Genomic DNA, 19,014 nt, shown 5'->3' on the forward strand with positions numbered 1-19,014 from the left:
GAGAGAGAGAGAGAGAGAGAGAGAGAGAGAGAGAGACAGAGAGACAGAACCTCACTCTGTAGCCCTGGGTAGAGTGCAGTGGCATCATCATAGCTCTCTGCAACCTTAAACTCCTGGGATCAAGCGATGCTCCTGCCTCAGCCTCCTGAGCCTGGCTAATTTTTCTATTTTTTTAGTAAAGACAGGGTTTCACTCTTGCTCAGGCTGGTCTTAAACTCCTGAGCTCAAGTAATCCTCCCGCCTTGGACTCCCAGAGTGCTAGGATTACAGATGTGAGCCACCACACACGGCCAAATAAATATATTTTTATATATTGGTATCATAAGGTGTTATGGCTATTAATGGCAGCAAATTTCAGTTTTTAACAATACGGAAGATGCTTACGAAGTGGCATTGAATGAAAAAAAGCAGAATATAACATTGTGCATTTAGAGTGAGCTCAACTGATATTTAAAAATATATAAATACATAGTGTGAAAAACTAGAAGCCATTAATCTCCGAGCAGTGAGATTATTGTTTCCTTAATCCTTTTTTATACTTGACAATTTTTTTTCCACAAATGAGCACATAAAGCTTTTATATTGAAAAAACAACCAATAACTGAAAACATCAAATTAACAGAAAAGTCTGTCTCATAAATTGAGGTGGATGAGCTCTTGACTCTTAGCAAAACAAGCATTAGGCAGCTCACATTTGCTTTGGGGGAGATGAGGAGGCTCCGAGCCAGCCCAGATGGGGACCCACAGAAATACCCCACATTCTTGGGCAACCTCTTTGCCTTTTCCTGTATGGAAAATGGAAAATATACCTAGTTGGGCAGCTTGGTGTAGGGACACCAAGAGTGAACCCCAACCCACACAACAGTGAGGTAACCAGAAGAACGTCCCTAACCTCTCCACATCTCTCTTCCACCATCTGTAACGTGGCCACGCCCTTACCTGACAGGTAATAAATCATCCTAGCAGGCCCTGTGATATACGGGACATCCACTTTCTCTAACCTCTGTTCTACAGATGAGGGAATCATGACCGACAGAGACAAAGCAGCTCCCCCAAGGTCATGAATTCAAACCTGGGTCCCGGGCTTCAGAGACGGGGCTCCCCCTGCTCTGCCAGGGGCCCTTACCTGGATGAACATACCATCTGATCCGAAAAAGGCTACACCTGAGTGGGCTGCTGTGGTACCAACACCATGGCATGTTATTTCGTCATGAATTCTGAACTGTTTTTGTGCTGATATATTTAGAACCTTCTGTGGAAGGCGAGACTGAAAAAGATTGCTGATTAGATTCTGTTTTGATTTGTGAAGGGAGAAGTGCCTGCCCCAGAAATCTAATTTCCTGCTGGCTTTAGCTCTTAAGAAGCGTCTGCGGGAAAGAGGTTCTAGACAGACTGGGTTTGATGTGTCCCAGATTTCTAGCTCTGAGACTCAAGGCGAATTGTTTCTCTTCTCAGAGCCTCAGTTTCCTCATCTGTAAGTGGGGAAAGCAATCCCTACAGTTGGGGGTGGTCCCGAATGTTAAGTGGGATGATATAGGTGAGGGGTAGAGCACTTGGCATCATGAATTCGGATCTCCCTGGGCCTATTTGACTCGTCTGCGGGAGAAAATCCACCGTGGTTCCCTTTACCGGTACGACTACTCCAGTGTCTAAGAGGTGTGCCTGGGTAGAGGTGGGCCTGGCAGCCTGAGCTTCCACACGCCCTAAGCTTGCCCTCGGGATGAGCTGTGATCTGGTGCCAGTTCGCCAGGCAGCCACAAGACTCAGTACCTCCCTTGGTCTGCCTGGCAGAAGTCCTCCTGGACTGAGGTGTCCGGTCCTCTCTCTATGCTGGTTTCTCAGGGGCCGGATCACAGGGCCGCCTTGGGCAGTCCTCGACATTTCCAACTCCTTTCCACCCACCTGCCTGGGTCCAAATCCCACCAGGGCGGAGGTCCTGGCCAGAAATGTCCCAGTGTAGCACCCCAGGGAGAGGAGAGCAAAAGCAGCCTCCACCTCTGCTCTGCCACAAGACAGGGCGAGTGGGCACAGGAGATTCCCCCAGGGGCAGACTGGGGGGACGGGGGTGGGAACTGCGCTTCCTGAGTAGGCAGAAAAGGGGCAAAGAGAGTGGCGCAAAGGACTGCCCTCCTCCCCGGAAAATTCAGGTACTGGGGGAAAGAGGAAGAAAGGGTAATGCCTTCCAGTTAGGGTGACCGACTCCCTAGTTTGCCTGGCACTGACAGGCGGGTTCCAGGGATGCCAGTCTTTTCATGCTAAAACTGAAACAGTTTTTAGACTCCGCTAGTAATGGGCTGTGTGAGCCTGGGCAAGACCCGGGCATTCACAGACTGCCTCTTCTGTGTAAAGGGAACTGGGCCAGCTCAGGTCTGGGGAACTTCAACTCTGCCACCTGGGCTTATCCCCAGAAGCAGGTGGCCAGGAGGATTTGGGGATGGTCAGGGTTGGTCGGGGGAGCCCAGAGCCTCAGGGGCACTCCTGCTCAGGAAGGGTTCTCTGCGGAGCCCAGCGGAGCCCAGCGCCACGGGGTGGCAGGTCCCCTCCCGGGAGGTAGGATGGGGGCGGGGCGGCGCCAGTGCGCATGCCCGGGCCAGGGCCGGCGCGGAGCCCGGGGCGGCCCGGAGGGCTCCTACCTGCAGGCCGTTGGGGTACACGTCGCCCTCGGACAGCGAGTCCACCAGCTCCTCCTCGTCCAGCGTGGCCCGCTTGTAGGTCGACATCTGCAAGGCCAAATGCAGCACGGACTCCCTGAGCGCCTCCATGGCTCTCGCGCCCGAATGGGGAAGCGGCCCCAGCCCTGGCGCCGCTGCCACTGCGCCCCGCCCCGGCCGGGACACCCGAGACCGGCCCACGCACCGGCCCGCGGCGAGGGGGGGTAGGGCTGGAGGGGTGGCCCGCCCCCCGCCCCCTCCCCTCACCCCCAGCGACAGCACCGCGGCCACGAGGGGCGGTGGCCACAGGCTCCGCAAGCTGCGTCCCTCGACCCCCAGGTCCCGCCGCTGCCACCGCTGCCACCGCGCGCCGCGCGCCCGGGTGGCCAGGGCAGGCAGGGCTTGGGGTCTGGGCCGGGCTTCGCACCACCTTCGTGGGCGGGCCCTGATCGGGTTCTCGAGGAGACCCCGGTGGCCCGAGAGTCTCGGGGGAGACGGGGCCCCTCCCTTCCCGAGAGGTCTGGAGAGGGGCCCTCCAACTCAAGCCCTTTAGCAGGCAGGAAAGGGCCTCACAGCGACCCCTCCTTCTAGGAAACCTTAAGTCCCCCTTCAATAATGGGGTTCCCAATGGCACATAACAAGAGTATCAGGAAGGTGCCTCCACCATTGGCCCTTAGGCGAGTCAAGGCCGCGGTGGGGGGTCTCCCCATCATCTCTAGAAAGGCTGGACAAAAAAGGTGGAATAAAAAAGGCAGGTGTCCCGCCATGTCCCCATGCTCAAGGGTGTGACCCTCCCCCAACACATTAAGAACCATTGCTTTGGGGCAAGCGAGAAACCAGGGAGGTGACCCTTCTCTTCCGCCTTCCCTTCCAAGAGTCACAGCCTCAAGCAGTTCCTTGCCCCAGCCCCTGAGGCCTCTCCTGTGACCTTAGGTGGGAAAAGTGGGCTCTCTCGGATGTCAGGACTTGGCCCCAGCGCTCTCCTATCCACGTTGGAACCCCAGAGAGGTCTAACCCAGCAGTTTCCCCAAGGACCGTCCACTTCTAGTAAGACAAGGAACCCCTGCATTGGGATGTTTTTAGCTTTCCAAAGTGTGTTTCTGTTCATTCCCAATTTGGCTCTGACAATCACATACTGTGTGATTGTCACACATCGGCTCAGAGAGGTGAGGTGACTGTCCCAGGACACACAGACAGGGAGAGCAGTGGCTCCTGAAGGTCTCCTGGCTTCCACTCCTGCCTTCTTGCAGCCCCCTCGGCTAGGGCCAGCCCTTAAAAATGGAATTCTGATCTTGCCACTCCCTTGCTTAAAACCTCCCTGCTGTCCCCGGAATAAAATCCAAACCCTTCACCAAGCTCCGCCCCCCCCGCCCGGCCCCTGCCCACTCCTGACTCCTACGTCACTCACCCACCCACCAACTTCTTTTTCTTTGACGTTTACTCAGTTCCTCAGTTTCTCCAAGTTTCCCTCCCTCCAAGACCTTTGTAGTTGCTGTTCCCTCTGTCTGGATCATTCTTTCCTCATCTCTTCTCCCATGGCCAGCTCGGACTTCAGGTCTAAGTGCCACCTCCTCAAATGTCCCAACCGCCCTAAGTAGCCCCCCAAATTATCCATTACGGCACCCTATTATATTTTTTGTTGCTTTTACATCTTTATTGTCTATCTCCCTCCCCCTTCCCCAAATCCTCAGCTTAGTCAGGACTGGGACCTTGTCTGCCCTGTTCAACGGAGAATCCCCACCACTGGCCTATAGTAGGTGCTCAACAAACAGTTGTAATGTCTGAGGACAAAGGGAACACATCTAAGGAGCATAGGCCCTGGGGAGGCAGGGTGCTTGGAAGAATTTTAATTCTGGAGTCTTCTTTCTCACTCCCACTGGATGGAGGAGTTCCCATTACCCACCCCAGAGAGAGAAAGGACTCTTTCAATGCTTCTTATCACTGGGATACAGCTGGACTTTTTCTAAAATAGGACATTGATTATACTAAGCAACAGGTGTCAATCGACAGAGGAAAAGACCCTTGAAAAAGAAGTTCAATTCCCCAAACATCTCCCCAAGGCACTTAGGTGGTGTGAAGTATCTGTCGGTTCCTTCACACCCACCATCTCATTCCACCCTCTCACCCTTCCCTTGGAAGCAGGTGTTATCGGCCCCTTCCACAGAGAATGAAACTGAGGCTCAGGGAAGCAACTTGCCCAGGTGCGGTTAAGCAATGGCTCTTGTTCCTTCCGTCTAATTTCAGAGATCTTCCCTTCTGGGAAGCTCTCCGGACCACCTTCCGCAGACCACATTTGGTCCCTTGCCTATGTCTCCACACCGCCCCCCCTCACCCCATGCTGCCTTCTACTGAAGCACACTGCACTCCAGACGGCAGAACCCTGCCAGTGGGGGCTGGCTCTCGTGGCCCACTATATCCGCAAGGGCCAACGTGGGGCTGGAACCCCTGCAGATATCTGAGCGCAAGTGGGAGGCAAGGGAGGGAGGCTGGAAGCTCAGCCCCGGCGCCCTGGTGTCCACCCACTGCAGCCTGTCTGTGGACGGATGGTGCAGGAAGCTCACGTACCTCCCAAGCAGAAATCGGCAGAGATGGAGCGCTGTTTCTTTTTCAGCACACAGAGGTGAGGGCCCCTTCCTGAAACGCCTGCCTCGAGCCCTGTAGTGAAACCGAACCCACCTCAGACGTGGGAGAGGCTTAGCCGGCTCTGTGTGGTGGGGTGACCACAGGCCACAGTGGGTGAGTGACGTTCCAACCGTGGCAGCCCTATCTTGGTACCTGCCCAGAGCCCTCCCCCCAGGGCCTTCCGTTCACTGTCGTGATGGGTCTCCCCACCCATCCAGAGCCTCAGCAGGTATCGCTTCCATTTTATATGGGGCGGGGGAGGTGCCGGACACACCAAACACCTACTATGCGCCACCTGACAAAATGTATCTCTCCTAACCCCAGTGCCTCTCCCCAGACGACATGATGGAGGGGCAGGGAGGAGGCAGGACTTGGCCCCCTGTCTCCGCTCCCCCATCACCTGCCCAGAGAGCTAGGGAACCAAGATATGAATCTTCCTCTGCCGGACTCCAAACCCCACACGCCCTGACTCCATTATGGGGTCTCCAGAGAGCCCAAGCCACACAGTTAGTTAGTGAGTGGCAGAGCTGGGCCTAGAACCTGGGTCCTGGACTCTTGGTCCGGTGCTCTTTGTGGAAGGTGGAACTGCTTCTTCAGGTGGGAACCCCCCAGAGTCTGGATGCCCTGGGCAGACTAAGGCTCTGGGCTGGCAGGGCGGCCAGGACTTGTTCTCCTAATTGCCTCATTTGTGGTTGTGGGTGCCATAACTGGCCAAGAGAGCTTCGGGGAAAAGGGAAGAACCACCACCGCTTTGTGGGGGAGTTTCTGCCTCAGTCTGCTCCGTTCCCTTCCTGGCCCCGTGGAGCTGTGGAGGAGAAATCTGCGTTGAATCTGGGCCTGCTGTTCATGAGAAGGGCTTGGTGGAGACCCAGAATGGAGGGGTGGGAACCACAGTTTCCTGTGGACCGCCCGTCCCCAGAGCCCTTCCCCAGAGTCCTTCCCCAGAGCCCATCCCCAGAGCCTGGTGCCCCAGCTGCACAGAGAAAGTGACGAAAGCCAGATGAAGGTGTGGCAGTGCCCAGCTCTGGAAACCCCACCCTTGGAAATCAAAGGCCTGGTGTGAGCAGAAACAAGAAATATAAATGCTCACATGTTTCTGATGACAAAAGCCTCATGGCCCGGTGGCACCCAGGCACGATCCCATTTGCCCAGACTGCATTAGTCACTCAGATGGCTCTTGTGTTTGGATGGCCGAAGGCGGGGGATCTTTAAGGAATCTTGGAGCGTGTCAGAGGCAGGAAGGAGCAGCCCCGTGAGTGGAAGTCTGGGGCCTGTGACTTGGCAGCCACACCCTCCGAGCCGCTTGCACCTTCTGTTTCTAAGCCTCGGCTCCTTACCGATGCTGCCCTTTGTGAACAAAGTCGCCACCAGTTTCTGCTTCTGTTGCTGATAATTGGCTGGGATCTATTAAATCCTTATATGTCATCTAAAGCACACTTGTTATCTATTAGCTAAATATTAATATTTAACAGACATGATAATATAATGGGTAAAAGCACAGGATCCAAACCTCAGTTCAGATCCCTGCTCTGCCACTTCCCAGCTGTGTGACCTTGGGCAAGTGACTCAGCCTCTCAGTGCCTCAGTTATTTCATCTATAAAATGGGGATGATAATAATAGTACCTGCCTCATAGGACTGTTGTGATACTTAAGTGAGTTAATATAGATAAAGTGCTTAGAACAGTGCTAAGCATACAGCAAGTGCCTACTAAGTGTTAGCTGTTATTATTTGTATTGTCATAACTTATACAATTCAAGGCTCACAAGCCTTCAACTGATCCCCAGCACCTAAAGAACAAAATCAAAACTCCTTAGCATGGCACTCGAGGACTCCCCGTCTGGCCAAAACCTACCTCTCCAAGTTCATCCTCCATATAAACCCTGAGGTGAGTGGCGATTGCCCTGACCCCGTATTATCCCTGCAGGTGTGGACCACTCAACAGGAGGTTACCTAGTCCTTGATGCTTGTCAGGCCCTGGGCAGCCCTGAGTCGGCCATGGTCCCCACCCTCGAGGGCTCTGTGGCTAATATCCCCTCTACCAAGACAGCCCCCTCTACCCCAAATATCCCTCTCCATCTGGGGCCTGCCCCCTCCTGCCTGAAGCCCTCCCCTCCTCCCCCGTCAGGAGGAGTTATGCCCTTGTCGCTGGTGTGCCCTGGCAAAGCACCTGCATTACTTTCAGGCCTTTGCCTAGATGTCTTTATCCCTGGGAGGGAGAGCAATCATCTCGTTACCCTTCGCCCCCCAGTGCCCAGCACAGAACCTGCTACACAGATAACTCGTTACTTTATAGTCCAGATTTTTACTAGGGTATAGGCATAGAAGAAACAGTAGAGTTGAGTTGCTTGATAACAATCAAGTAAAATTCAAATAGGACAACTTTGAGCAAGGGGCAAGATAGTAAAACTATGGCCATGACTCCTAAAGATCTACCACTTGACATTTATTACTATTACATTATCCAATGTATTTCTCAGTGTCTTTCACATGGGAAATTTCCATGTGATTACTTAATTTCTTTTTAAATTTATCACAAAGTTCCTGAAGGATTAAATTGCCTCTTGATGTTTGGATAACAAGAATCAGCCTGTATCTCTTTTTTCCTTGGCTGCCAGGAAGCTCACAGCCAAATCAAAAACTACCTATGGGTACTTTCCTGGCCTTTACGTTCAGCTTTTTCCTTTTCCACATTTTCTACTCTGTTTTCCCTGATCCTGATTGTCCATTTCTATTGCATATTACTTTATTGAATGTACTTTAGTCATAACTCAACATGAATCCTTTATGGAATAAAGTGAGTTAGAAACAACCTGTATCAGGAACATACCTTCCCTAACCCACTCTCCTGGGAATGCAGCTTCAAAATATTTATTCAACAGTGGAAAGACTGAGGCAGTAAAGACAGACCCAGGCCCAATCCCAGGTTTCCTGAGCTCATATGACCTTGAGCATGTCGATTTACTTTTCAGGTCTGTTTCCTCATCTGTAAAAAGCGTCATTGTAAAGATTGAATGAGCTGGAATGTGAACTACCTGGCATATAGCAGCCCATCCCCAAGTGAACTGGCACCTGAGGGACATACTGTATCACCTACCTCTTTATGTCTGCTTCTCTTTTTTGACATTTTAATTTTTTTTTTTTTTGAGACATGGTCTCACTCTGTTGCCCAGGCTGGAGTGCAGTGATACGGTCATAGCTCACTGCAGCCTCGAACTCCTGGGCTCCAGGGAGCCTCCTGCCTCAACCTCCCAAGTAGTTGAGACTACAGGCACCTGCCAACACACTCCGCTGATTTTTTTTTTTTTGTACAGACAGGGTCTCGCTATGTTGCCCAGGCTGGTCTTGAACTCCAGGCCTCAAGCAATCCTCCCACCTCCGCCTTCCAAAGCACTGGGATTAGAGGCATGAACCACTGCACCTGGCCTGCCTGCTTCTTTTTGCCTTCCTCACCACCTTTCCCATTTGCTTCTGCCCTCATCCAGATTTTCCGATCTTGGCCAGTATTTGGCATTACTCTAGCCCTGCTGTGTACTTAGCAAAAATAATGGACTGCCCAGCAACCGAGGTGAACATCAACAGCAGTGAGTCAATACACTCAGAGCTGTCAATATATAGTATGGACCCTTGACACGATGTGATGACAATGGCACTTTACCTCTGTTGTCCTCCTCCCAGAGCACATTATCCCAGTCTGATCATGAGAAAAACATCCGACAAATCCCAGTGAAGGAACATTCTATGAAATACCCAACTATGACTCCTTAAAACTGTCAAGGTCATCAAAAACAAGGAAAGTCTGAGAAACCGTCACAGATAAGAAAAGCCAAAGGAGACACAGGACTAAATGTAATGTGGTATCGTGGATGGGAGCCTGGAACCGACAAAGGACATTAGATAAAAGCTAAAGAAATCTGGCCAGGCGCGGTGGCTCATGCCTATAATCCTAGCTCTCTGGGAGGCCGAGGCGGGCGGATTGTTTGAGCTCAGGAGTTCGAGACCAGCCTGAGCAAGAGCGAGACCCCGCCTCTACTAAAAAAATTAGAAAGAAATTAATTGGCCAACTAAAAATATATAGAAAAAATTAGCTGGGCATGGTGGTGCATGCCTGTAGTCCCAGCTACTCGGGAGGCTGGGGCAGGAGGATCTCTTGAGCCCAGGAGTTTGAGGTTGCTATGAGCTAGGCTGACGCCACAGCACTCACTCTAGCCAGGGCAACAGAGTGAGACTCTGTCTCAAAAAAAAAAAAAAACTAAAGAAATCTGAATAAAGTATGGACGTTAGTAATAATATATCAATATTGGCTCATTAATTGTGACAGACGTACCATATAAGATGTTAATAATAGGGGAAATTGGGAATGGGGTATAAGGGAACTCTGTGCTGTCTTTGCAATAATTCTACCAATGTAAAACTGTTCTAAAATAAAGTTTATTTAAAAAAGTAACTGGCTGATCCCTCAAACAGAACACAGAGTCAACGACCCTGATGTTGCCCAGTTCCCAAGGCTCTTCTATATCCTTATCTTGTTCATGTTATCAGCTTGTGGAGTAAGTCCTGGGATGCCCATGTTACAGATGCGGAGACTGAGGCTCTGGGAGAGGAGGAGGCTTGCCAGTCAGCAGCAGAGCAGGGACTCAAACCCAGGCCTTCCTGGTTCTCTTGGGGCCTCTCCAGGCCACCTCCCTTGGAGGCTATAAGCCACCCTCCTGCGATGTGGGAAAGAGGGAAGGATATAACTGGGGAGGGATGGGAGACTCTGCTTTGTGCCACCAAAAGGTCAACTGGACCTGCAGGCCTGAGCATGGGAAGGGGGCAGGTGGGAAGGAGTTGGGGGGAGGGGAGACCTCAAGGTGAGACTCAGGGAGACACTGGAAGGCCAAGGGTGCAGGGCATAGGTGGGAGGTCAAGGTTGCCAGGCACATTCTTGGAGAAGGCAATAGTCCTGCCAGCCCGTGAGTCAACCACCCTGGTCTGGACCCGAGTCCCTGGGCTGGGCTCCTGCAATGCTGGTAGCGGGAGACTCGCCTACACATGCAGGGAGCTGGGAAACACTTACCCACTTGGCCTGCTGTTGACTCACCTGCCTGGGGGCCTGGCAGGCACCGAGTTTTACCCAGTGTTGCCGACCCGCTGCTGCGGTGCCCACTGGAGGCCGCCCCATGCCCAGGCCTCAAACCTGGCTGCAACCTCTCATTATGGGTTGACGCAGACCGCTGACCCGCCCAGCCCTCCACATGCCTGACAGACCCCGCAGTCATCTCTGCCCCTTGGGACGCCTTCCCTGGCCCCCTTCATCTCCCACTGTGGCCCCTTCAGTCCCTTGTCTCCTGGCTGGCTCCAGGCAGGATGTCCTAAACTACGTGAGAGCTTCACGTGCGACTCCCTGGAGCTGGCAGGATGAAGACCACGGGCCTCGTCCAGCTTCTCCCCATTTTTCCCCCAGGTCTCCCAGGACCTGGCTCCCGGCGCCTCCAGCCTCATCTCTCACCACTCCTCCCTCGCCTGCTCGAACCACAGCAAAGCGCCCACAGTCAGTTCCCCCAACACGCCGCGCTTCTGCTAGCAGGCCTTTGCGTACCCACTGCCCTCTGCCTCCTTTCCTCTGTAACTCCTCAGCCTAGATGCATATTCCTCCAGGCAGCCCTCCGGGACTTCACTGTGACCCCTCCCTGGTGCCCCCCAGAGGCATGTTTCCAGCATCTCATCCCAGCAGGGTGACTGGCAGCCAAGTGTGACTGTGTAACCTTGACAAAGTCATTTCTCTTCCACCTGTGCTTTGGCTTCTGCGTCTGTCTAATGGAGATGATGATGGTCCTACCTCACAGGGTCTTTATGCGTCTTGAACTAAGTAAGATCTGGAAAGTGTGCAGCGCACTGCCTAGCAGAAAAGCAGCACGAGGCGGGGAAAGACCACGGAGAGGGAGAGGAGACCTCCGGCACACCGGGCACCTGGCCCGGGACCTGACGGCACACGTTAGCGCCCTGACTCTTCCCCGCTGCTCAGCGCAAACACAGCTGGAATGCAGCGAAGGTCAATGACTTGCCCAAGGTCACACATCTGGTACATAACAAAGCCTGGATTTGAACCAGGTGCTTCTATCCCCAAAGCTGTGGATTTGTCATTACAACAGAGCACATGGCAGCCACCACCTCGCTCCCTCGTGACCACTTTAGGTGTCACCTCCAAGCCAGGTTAAAGGGGCCAAGTTGTCCACTCTGATCTCCTCTAAGCACCAAGTTCAAGGCAGACCAGAGAGCTGCAGCTGGCCCTGACTCCGGGGCCACCCGCCAATGCCCCTGCACCTTCTTGTGCTCCAGCACCCCTTGTGTGACATCCCAGGCTGTGCAGGATGACCGGGCTGGGTGAGTCCCAAGCTGGGGAGACCAAGTGTGCCTGAACAATTTGCTGATCACACATAGCTAGGATCAAGTTAATCTGCTTCATTAAGTGATATGTATAATGGTGAACTGCCCAATAATTAGGCTCAACCAGGAAGCAGCTTGTGGAATTGGCTGTAATTAGTATTTGTGCTACACAGGTGGGCAGGTGCGGCTGGGAAGAGGGAGTTGGAAGTGGGTGGGGCAGGAAGTTGGGGGCTCCTTGGATCCATGAACCCCACGCAAACCAACTCATGTGGATGATCCTGTCTAACTCTCATGATAACCCCATGATATGGGCACTACTGTCCCTTTTCTAAGGTGAGAAAACAGGCTCAGAGAGGTCCACTCACTTGTTCAAGGTCACACAGCCAGTAAATGACAGAGCCTGGGTTCGCACAGGCTTGCCCATCCCCCTCTCAGCCTGGGCGATGTCCCGGAGGAGCAGGAATAGGGCTGGCTGGCAGGAGATCCACGTTCTGGTCCCAGTTCGGACAATGCCTTACCCTGGGCCTCAGCAAGTCATTCCACCCCACCCCCGCCCCCAGAACACAAAGAGAAGATATGTCTGCCAGGCTCGGGGTGGCCCAGAGTGTGGACTTGGGAGCCGGGCTCCTTGGATTCCAATCCTTGGGCAAGAAACTTCCCCCTCTGAGCCTCAGTGTTCTCATCTGTAAAATGGAGATAACAATAGCGTCTCCCTCATAGTCTGGTGAGATTAAATGAGTAAAAGACTTAAAACAACGCCTCAATATTATTATCTTTTATGGGAAGAGAATGGGCTTCGCTGTCAGTTTTTTCATCTGTGGAATGGGGAGGTAGTTGCTGGATCAGAACAGTGATTTGCAAACATATTTTTTAAATCGCATAGAGTCCTTTATTTTAAAAACCTAACATGGTAACACAAAACCCAAAAGAGACGTAAGTGGAGCTGCCACTTCCGCACTCAATGACTTCATCTCCTGACCCCCAACCTAGCTCCCTCAGGGGTTCCAAGGAATGCAGTCTGAAGATCACTCAACGACATCTCTCTCTGAGAACTGATGGCGCTCAGCTGAGATCACAGGTGGGCTGGATGCAGGAAACCACGGCTGACCCGTGGGAGTGGGGCACATGGGGGCTGTGGGACAGGCAGGGCCACGCTCGTGGGGAGGGCACTGCTGGCTGCTGCCATCCCAGCTGGACAACTGTCCCCCCCACGAGGCAGCTGGGAGGCATGGGGAAGAGCACTGCATTTGGAGTCAGGCAGATGGCCTTGGGCTGGTCATGTCACCTCTCTGGGCCTCACCTTCCTCAGCTGTAAGATGGGAATGCTAACACCATTCTTATCAGGTGTCCCTAGGACAAAACTGAATCACGTGCGTGAAAAGGCTTTGCACCTGAAAGACTGCCCCAAATTAATATTTGTGTTTATTTCTGGTAGATTATTTTCCGTTCTTAAGAGCACAGACTCTGGAGCCAGATATGTAGGTTCAAGCCCTGACCCACCATGCACTGAGAGCCCGCGATGCGGGTACTGAGCCTGTTTCCTCCGGGGTAAAACGGTGGCACAAAGGGCTTAATGCGGTGCCTGGTGCACAGTATGTGCTAAGCGTTTGCTGCTCTTGGGTTTGGGGGGACAATACCAACGGCAAACTCACTCCCTAGGACCTTGCCCAGTGCAGACATAGGGGAAGAGGGTGCATGTCTCCTCCTGACCCTCTAAAGGCTTGCCGTCCAAAGCCGCAGTGAGGATGTTTGGGTTCTAAGCTCATGAATGGCTTAAGCTTTCCTGGGCTAGGTTTGGGCCGTGTCTGTCCTTAAAAGGCCAAGTCGACAGCCATTTCCTGGAGATTGTGTGACACCTATTTACTGAGCACCTATCATATGTCAGGCACTCACCACAACCCAGCATGATAGGTAGCACTGTCCCAATTTGACAGATGAGGAAACCGAGGTTCAGACAGGTGACATGCTCACCCCAAGGCCAGACCGGCCCTCTACCACACAGGGGGTCTGGAGCCAGGCCCTCCCCTAGTGTGGAGCTGCCAGAAGGCACGTGGGCCCAGGTACCGGCCCGAATCGCGTGCACGTGGCAGGCAGTGCATCCTCAGAGCAGCGAGACCCAGCTGGCGTTAGGTCTTACTCAGGAAATAACCTGTCCCTAGGGGAACCAGCAGCCTGACAGGCTTAGCTCCCCAAACCCAGCTCCATGCCACCTCCTCCAGGAGGCCCTCTTTGGTCAGTCCTGCCACCTATCCGTGCTGTGGCCCAGGCCCCATTCCAAGCCCCTTGCTGTGCACCAGGCTGGTGCTAAACACTCTCTGTAGGTCACTCTTTTAATCCTGCCGATAACTTTCTGGCTCAGCGACCAGGGCAATCTCCTCTCTGAACCTCGGCTATCTCACTGGTAAAATGGGTGATGGTGGCAGCGCATATCTCAAGAGTGGGTGTGAGCATCAAATTGGGAAAAACCAATAATAATGGCAAATGCTTACTTAGCACTTACTGCATTCTAGGCCCTGGCTCAGGGACTTGCAGATGTTGGTGGGGGGGGAGGTCCTGGATGTGTCTGCTGGCCCCTCCCCACCATCCCTTCTCAGGCTCCAGAAGTGATCACAGACCTGAAATCTTTCCCCCAATTCCTGGCCCTGAGAATGTAGCCAGATGGAGCCCAAAGAGCACCAGCACAGGAGTCCAGAGTCCCCTTGTGAGTCCTAACTGTGTGCTCCTGGCCCACGTAGTCCCCTTCGGAGGTGGGAGGTGACCATGGAAGTACAGCAGTGTTTTGCCTGGTGATCCTTATCTTCCCCTTCCCAGCCTTTTTCCCAAGTGATAGATAGGCTTGTCTGGACCAATCACTGGGGGGTGCGGGTGCTCCTGCCACTGGCTCCCCAGGCAGCAGCAGCGGCCTGTCCTGGCCCTGGGCCCAGGCTGGCAGATTCTTCTATCCTCATCACCCCGCTCTCTGCCACCTCCCAGGCCTGGCTCTCCCCCTCCAGGCTCCTGCTATTTCTGCCCCCACTTGCCCGGCGCTTCCTGACGTCTCTGATGGCTCCTCATCAACCAGGTTTCCACCCTCCCAGCCCGACCACTGGCTGCTCTCCCACGACTTCCTAAAACTGGGCTCCACAACCTGACAGCCAAGGTGCCTGGCCATGAAAACTGCCTGAGCCAGGGCAGTCCTAGCAGGACGGGGCCAAGGGACTCTCTCACTTGTTCAGGGAGGTGGCACCCTTGGTGGCTGGCAAAGCTGTCCCCCAAGTGGCATAACCATCCCAGCAGCCTCACCCTCCACCCCCACTCCCTGAGGGGCATATGTGTAGGGGTTAGGAACACGGATTCTAGAACCAGACAGTCGGAGTTCAGATCCCAGCTCTGCCAAACACTCACTCTGTAACCTTGGGCAAGTCACTTAATCCTTCTCAATGGCTCAGCTCACTCACCTACAAAAGAGATCTATTAATAAATTGTTACGAGGATTAGATGGCTTAATTACAGAGAACGCTTAGAACAGGACCTGAAACAAAGAAAGCACTCAACAAATACCAGCTATCCTTATTGCTAACATTCTGATTCGCTCAAGGCAGAACTCACAAACTGGCCATCCGCAGGTCAAATCTGGCCCACAGATGTGAATTATTTGGCCTGCCGTGTTAAAAACGTTTTTGAAATGCCAACGTTTTGGAGATTTTACATGAAAAATCAATATTTTCAACTTTCCTTTAAAAGAAAACAAAGAAGACTCGGCAATGCCGGGCCCACATCCTCACGCGGCAGGTGGGGCCGAGGAGCGGCGCCCCCTTTGGACAGGCCGCAAGGCCCCAGGGCTCCACAGTGCACCCCCACTCCTGGCCTCCTCCTCACGGTGGCCCAGGGTCACTGCCACTTCTCACCATGCTGGTGCTGTTTCTTCTTTAAAAAAAAAAGAGAAGAGAGAAATACTTTTTGAATCTTTCTTTCACTCAAAAGTGGGAAAACGATTTATGTGAAGCTTCCAAACCGGCAAAACTAACCTATGGCGACAGACATTAGAACAGTGGTTGCCTCTAAGAAGGGGACTTACTGGAATGGGGCCCGAGGGAGTTTTCTGGGGTAAAGAGAACATTCTGGAAATGCCCTCTATCTTGATTCCACTGTGGTTTCATGTGTGGTTACGTAAGTGTCAAAATTCATCACACCATTTGCGTCTGGCTTGTGCATTTTACTCTATGGAATGTCCACCTCAATAAGGAAAAAAAAGTGGAAAACCAAAAGATAGGTCAGGAGTATGTCATGTTTCAAGGAAAACAGGGACTGAGCCCTTTTTCCTGAGCCCGTGGTGTTCAACGCGCTGCCAGTTATGGAGAAGACACACTGAAGATGCCCCCGGGCAATCAGCCCGGTCCCCTGCTCACAGTTGCGTTTGAGACCTGCAGACTAAGGCTGTGCGCTGACTGATCATCAAACACCTGTACAGATCCACAGAAGCTGTTAGTCACAGCAGCTATTTAAATTAAAATTAAGTAAAAGGAAAAATTCAAGCCTCATTTGCATTAGCCACATCTCAAGTGCGCAGTAGCCACACGTGGTTAATGGACAGCACAGATATAGGACGTTTCCATTATCACAGAAAGTTCTAGTAGAACAGCGCTGGAGTACCCACTGTCTACAAAGCTGGACTAACTTCTGATCTGATTAACATCTGGGTCCCCGGACAGGGCAGTCACCGTGATCACTGCTGTGCGGTGCCTGACACACAGTAGGTGCTCAGTAAATACGAGTCAAATGAATGAATGAAGAAACAAACAGCGAGATCTGATTTGAATCCCAATTCTGGTCCTCACCAACTGTGGGGCCTCCAGCAAACCTCCCCTGAGTCTTAGCGTCCTCTGGGCGGAAGGTGGCATAACAATCTGTCCATCACTCTCAGGACTGGACACACAAACCGATGTCCTCGGGGTGCTCAGAGCACCAGGGGCCAAGAATAGGCCTGCGGGAGAACTGATGTGTCAGCAGCTCCCACCCTGAAATTCTAGAACAGGAGGAAGGTATGGGAGCAGTGTGGGGCATGGGGGCGTTTCTGTTTGTGACAGGAGCCTTTGGAAATGGGAGGGGGGCGCAGTGGCAAAGACAGAGCAGGTTGGGCACCACTCTGCGGGCTTCGGAGGGAGGGCTGCTGAGCACAGGGAAAAATCCACGTGAGCCCCCAGGCCTGGCAGCTGGAATTTGAGCGGCGGCAGCATCAGACACCCACAAACACTGCTGCGGTCAGGGTGGCGGGACAGAGAGCCACCTCGATCCCCAGACAGACCCCTCTGCCCTGAGAGGCATGGACCCCCATCAAGGCAGGCCAGGACAGGGCCACCACATGGGCTGCTGGGAACAGATAGGGCTGGCCCAGGTCTGTCTGCCCAGCATCCATCCTTCTCCATACCTAGCCACCCAGAGCCTCTTAGGACCAGGGATGTCAGTGCCTGTTCATTCATTCATTCAGCGAATATTTATTGTGTACCTACTGTGCGCCAGGAAATGAGCTCCATGGCATGAATACATCATTGAACAAGACAGAGTCCTTGCTGTCAGGGGCTTGAATTGTAGTAAGGGAGAGAGACAATAAACAATGTTGCTAAAAGTAATAATAATACTAGCATCTAACATTCATTGAGTGCTTACTGTGTGCCAAATACTGTATGCTAAGTGCTTTTTAATGCATTTCTCATTTAATCCTTATAAAAATAATATGTATTATTATGGATCCTATTTTGTAGGCAAGGAAACTGAGGCACAGAGAGGTTATAGCTAAGATCATCCAGCTCTAAGCAGTAGAAATTGGGATTTGAACCCAGGCAATTTAACTCCCTGACCCTAACCAGTACACTGATGGCATCTAGCGGAATGATTCCCGTTGCAAAGAAAGGGCAGCAGGGGGGTGTAGCAGAGAGCCTCCGGGGAGGAGTCAAGGGAGATCTCTGTGAGCAGGTGACCTGTAAACTGAAACCAGAACGGGACCGAGTCAGGGCACTTTGCAAGACCAAAGCCCCAGAGGCAGGACCCCGAGCAGTTTAAGGAGCAGAAGGGCAGTGTGGTTGGAGGAGGGTGAGCCCTGTCTGAGTCCCACCCTGGCCCCACACCATTCTACAGATGAACTGAGGCCGAGAGGGAGGAAGGCCCCTGAGTAAGCTGAGTCAGAGGCACAGCTAGAACTAGAAGCCAGGCCTCTGGACTCCCCACCCAGTGCTCCTTCCAAAGCCCTGCACACCATGCCATGAATGCTAAGGGCTTGGCAGTAGGGAATGAGCCACCTCTGGGGCTTAGGATGACCAAGGTCAGCCAAGCAGTCCCTTGTCTGCCTGCGCCAGACTCTCCCCTTCCTCTGGGTCCAGTGGGTCTCAGCTCCCAGGTCGCTCCCTGCTCATAACTCTTGTCCGTATCGCCCAAGCCTGGGCCGTGTAACGCCGGCCAACCGGCTTTAACATTTCACTGCAGGCTCATTCCCTTCAATTCGCTTTTGCTCTTCCCAGCAATTCGGAGGGGTCGGAGGTGGCATCTCCACAGCACGGATGGAAGAGAGATTTTGGAGTCGGACACATTTGGCTTAGCCGCTTAGCAGCTGTGTGATGCTGAGTGAGTCCTGTCACTTCTTGGAGCCTCGGTTTCCTCCCTCTACAACTCCTCCCTTCCCTGCCTCCTTGCAAGGGTGTTGCAAGGATCAAAGGAAGCACCATGTGTAAAGCGCCAAGCATGGTGGCTAGTGCATAATAAGTGTTTCATAAAAGGCAGGTATTAAATATCATCAGTACTGTCACGGATGCGAGGATGTCAGCAGCACGGGGGCACCCAGGAGACATTTCCTTGCAGCCCACAAGCCATTCTGGTCACCTATCCCCACCAGGTCTGGGGCTGGGGGTTCTTTGTATCTCTAAGGAAAACAAGCAAGGGCTGGAAGTGGAAGCGCTGCCTGGCCAGCCGAGAACAGACCTGCTGCAACGGCCCCGCCATGGCCACGGGAGCCTGCCGCTCCCGGGCGCTGGGCTCCAGACAGGAAATGGGAAGAGACAGATAAGCCTCTGTGGAAGGCAGCCAGGCACAGGGGAGGACTAGAAAGCCCCGCTTTGAGCATCCTAGTGGGGCAGAGATCTGGGCAGGACGAAGAGAGGAGGAGCCTGGTTTACTGTTTTCCTGCTTCCCCAGTAGACCACATGCCTTCTGGATGCCCCCAGAAGGTCTAGAACGGGGTCACCTCTAGAAACCTGCCCGCCTTGCTCTTGGTCCGGAACTACGACCAAGCTGCTCCCACCCACGTGGGAACCGCCTGCCCTTGCCCTAGAGACATCGCCTGTTTCTCTACCTCCAGACCTTTGCTTCCCCCACCTGAAAAACCATGTGCCTGGCTCTGCTCT

The 19,014-nt window shown here is 53.1% G+C and overlaps 1 protein-coding gene across 1 annotated transcript in view; it reads right to left on the reverse strand.

Annotated features, from left to right (window-relative positions):
- Positions 1 to 19,014, reverse strand: part of LOC105815657 (endothelin-converting enzyme 1-like) — a 60,688-nt gene that overhangs the window by 12,183 nt on the left and 29,491 nt on the right. Inside the window, exon 2 of the mRNA XM_012650857.1 lies at positions 2,634 to 2,720. Within this exon, the coding sequence (XP_012506311.1) occupies positions 2,634 to 2,720 (87 nt within the window). The remainder of the gene's footprint in view (positions 1 to 2,633; positions 2,721 to 19,014) is intronic.

Source organism: Propithecus coquereli, unplaced genomic scaffold (genome assembly GCF_000956105.1).
Source record: "Propithecus coquereli isolate 6110/MARCELLA unplaced genomic scaffold, Pcoq_1.0 Scaffold341, whole genome shotgun sequence".
Classification (NCBI taxonomy): Eukaryota; Metazoa; Chordata; class Mammalia; order Primates; family Indriidae; genus Propithecus; species Propithecus coquereli.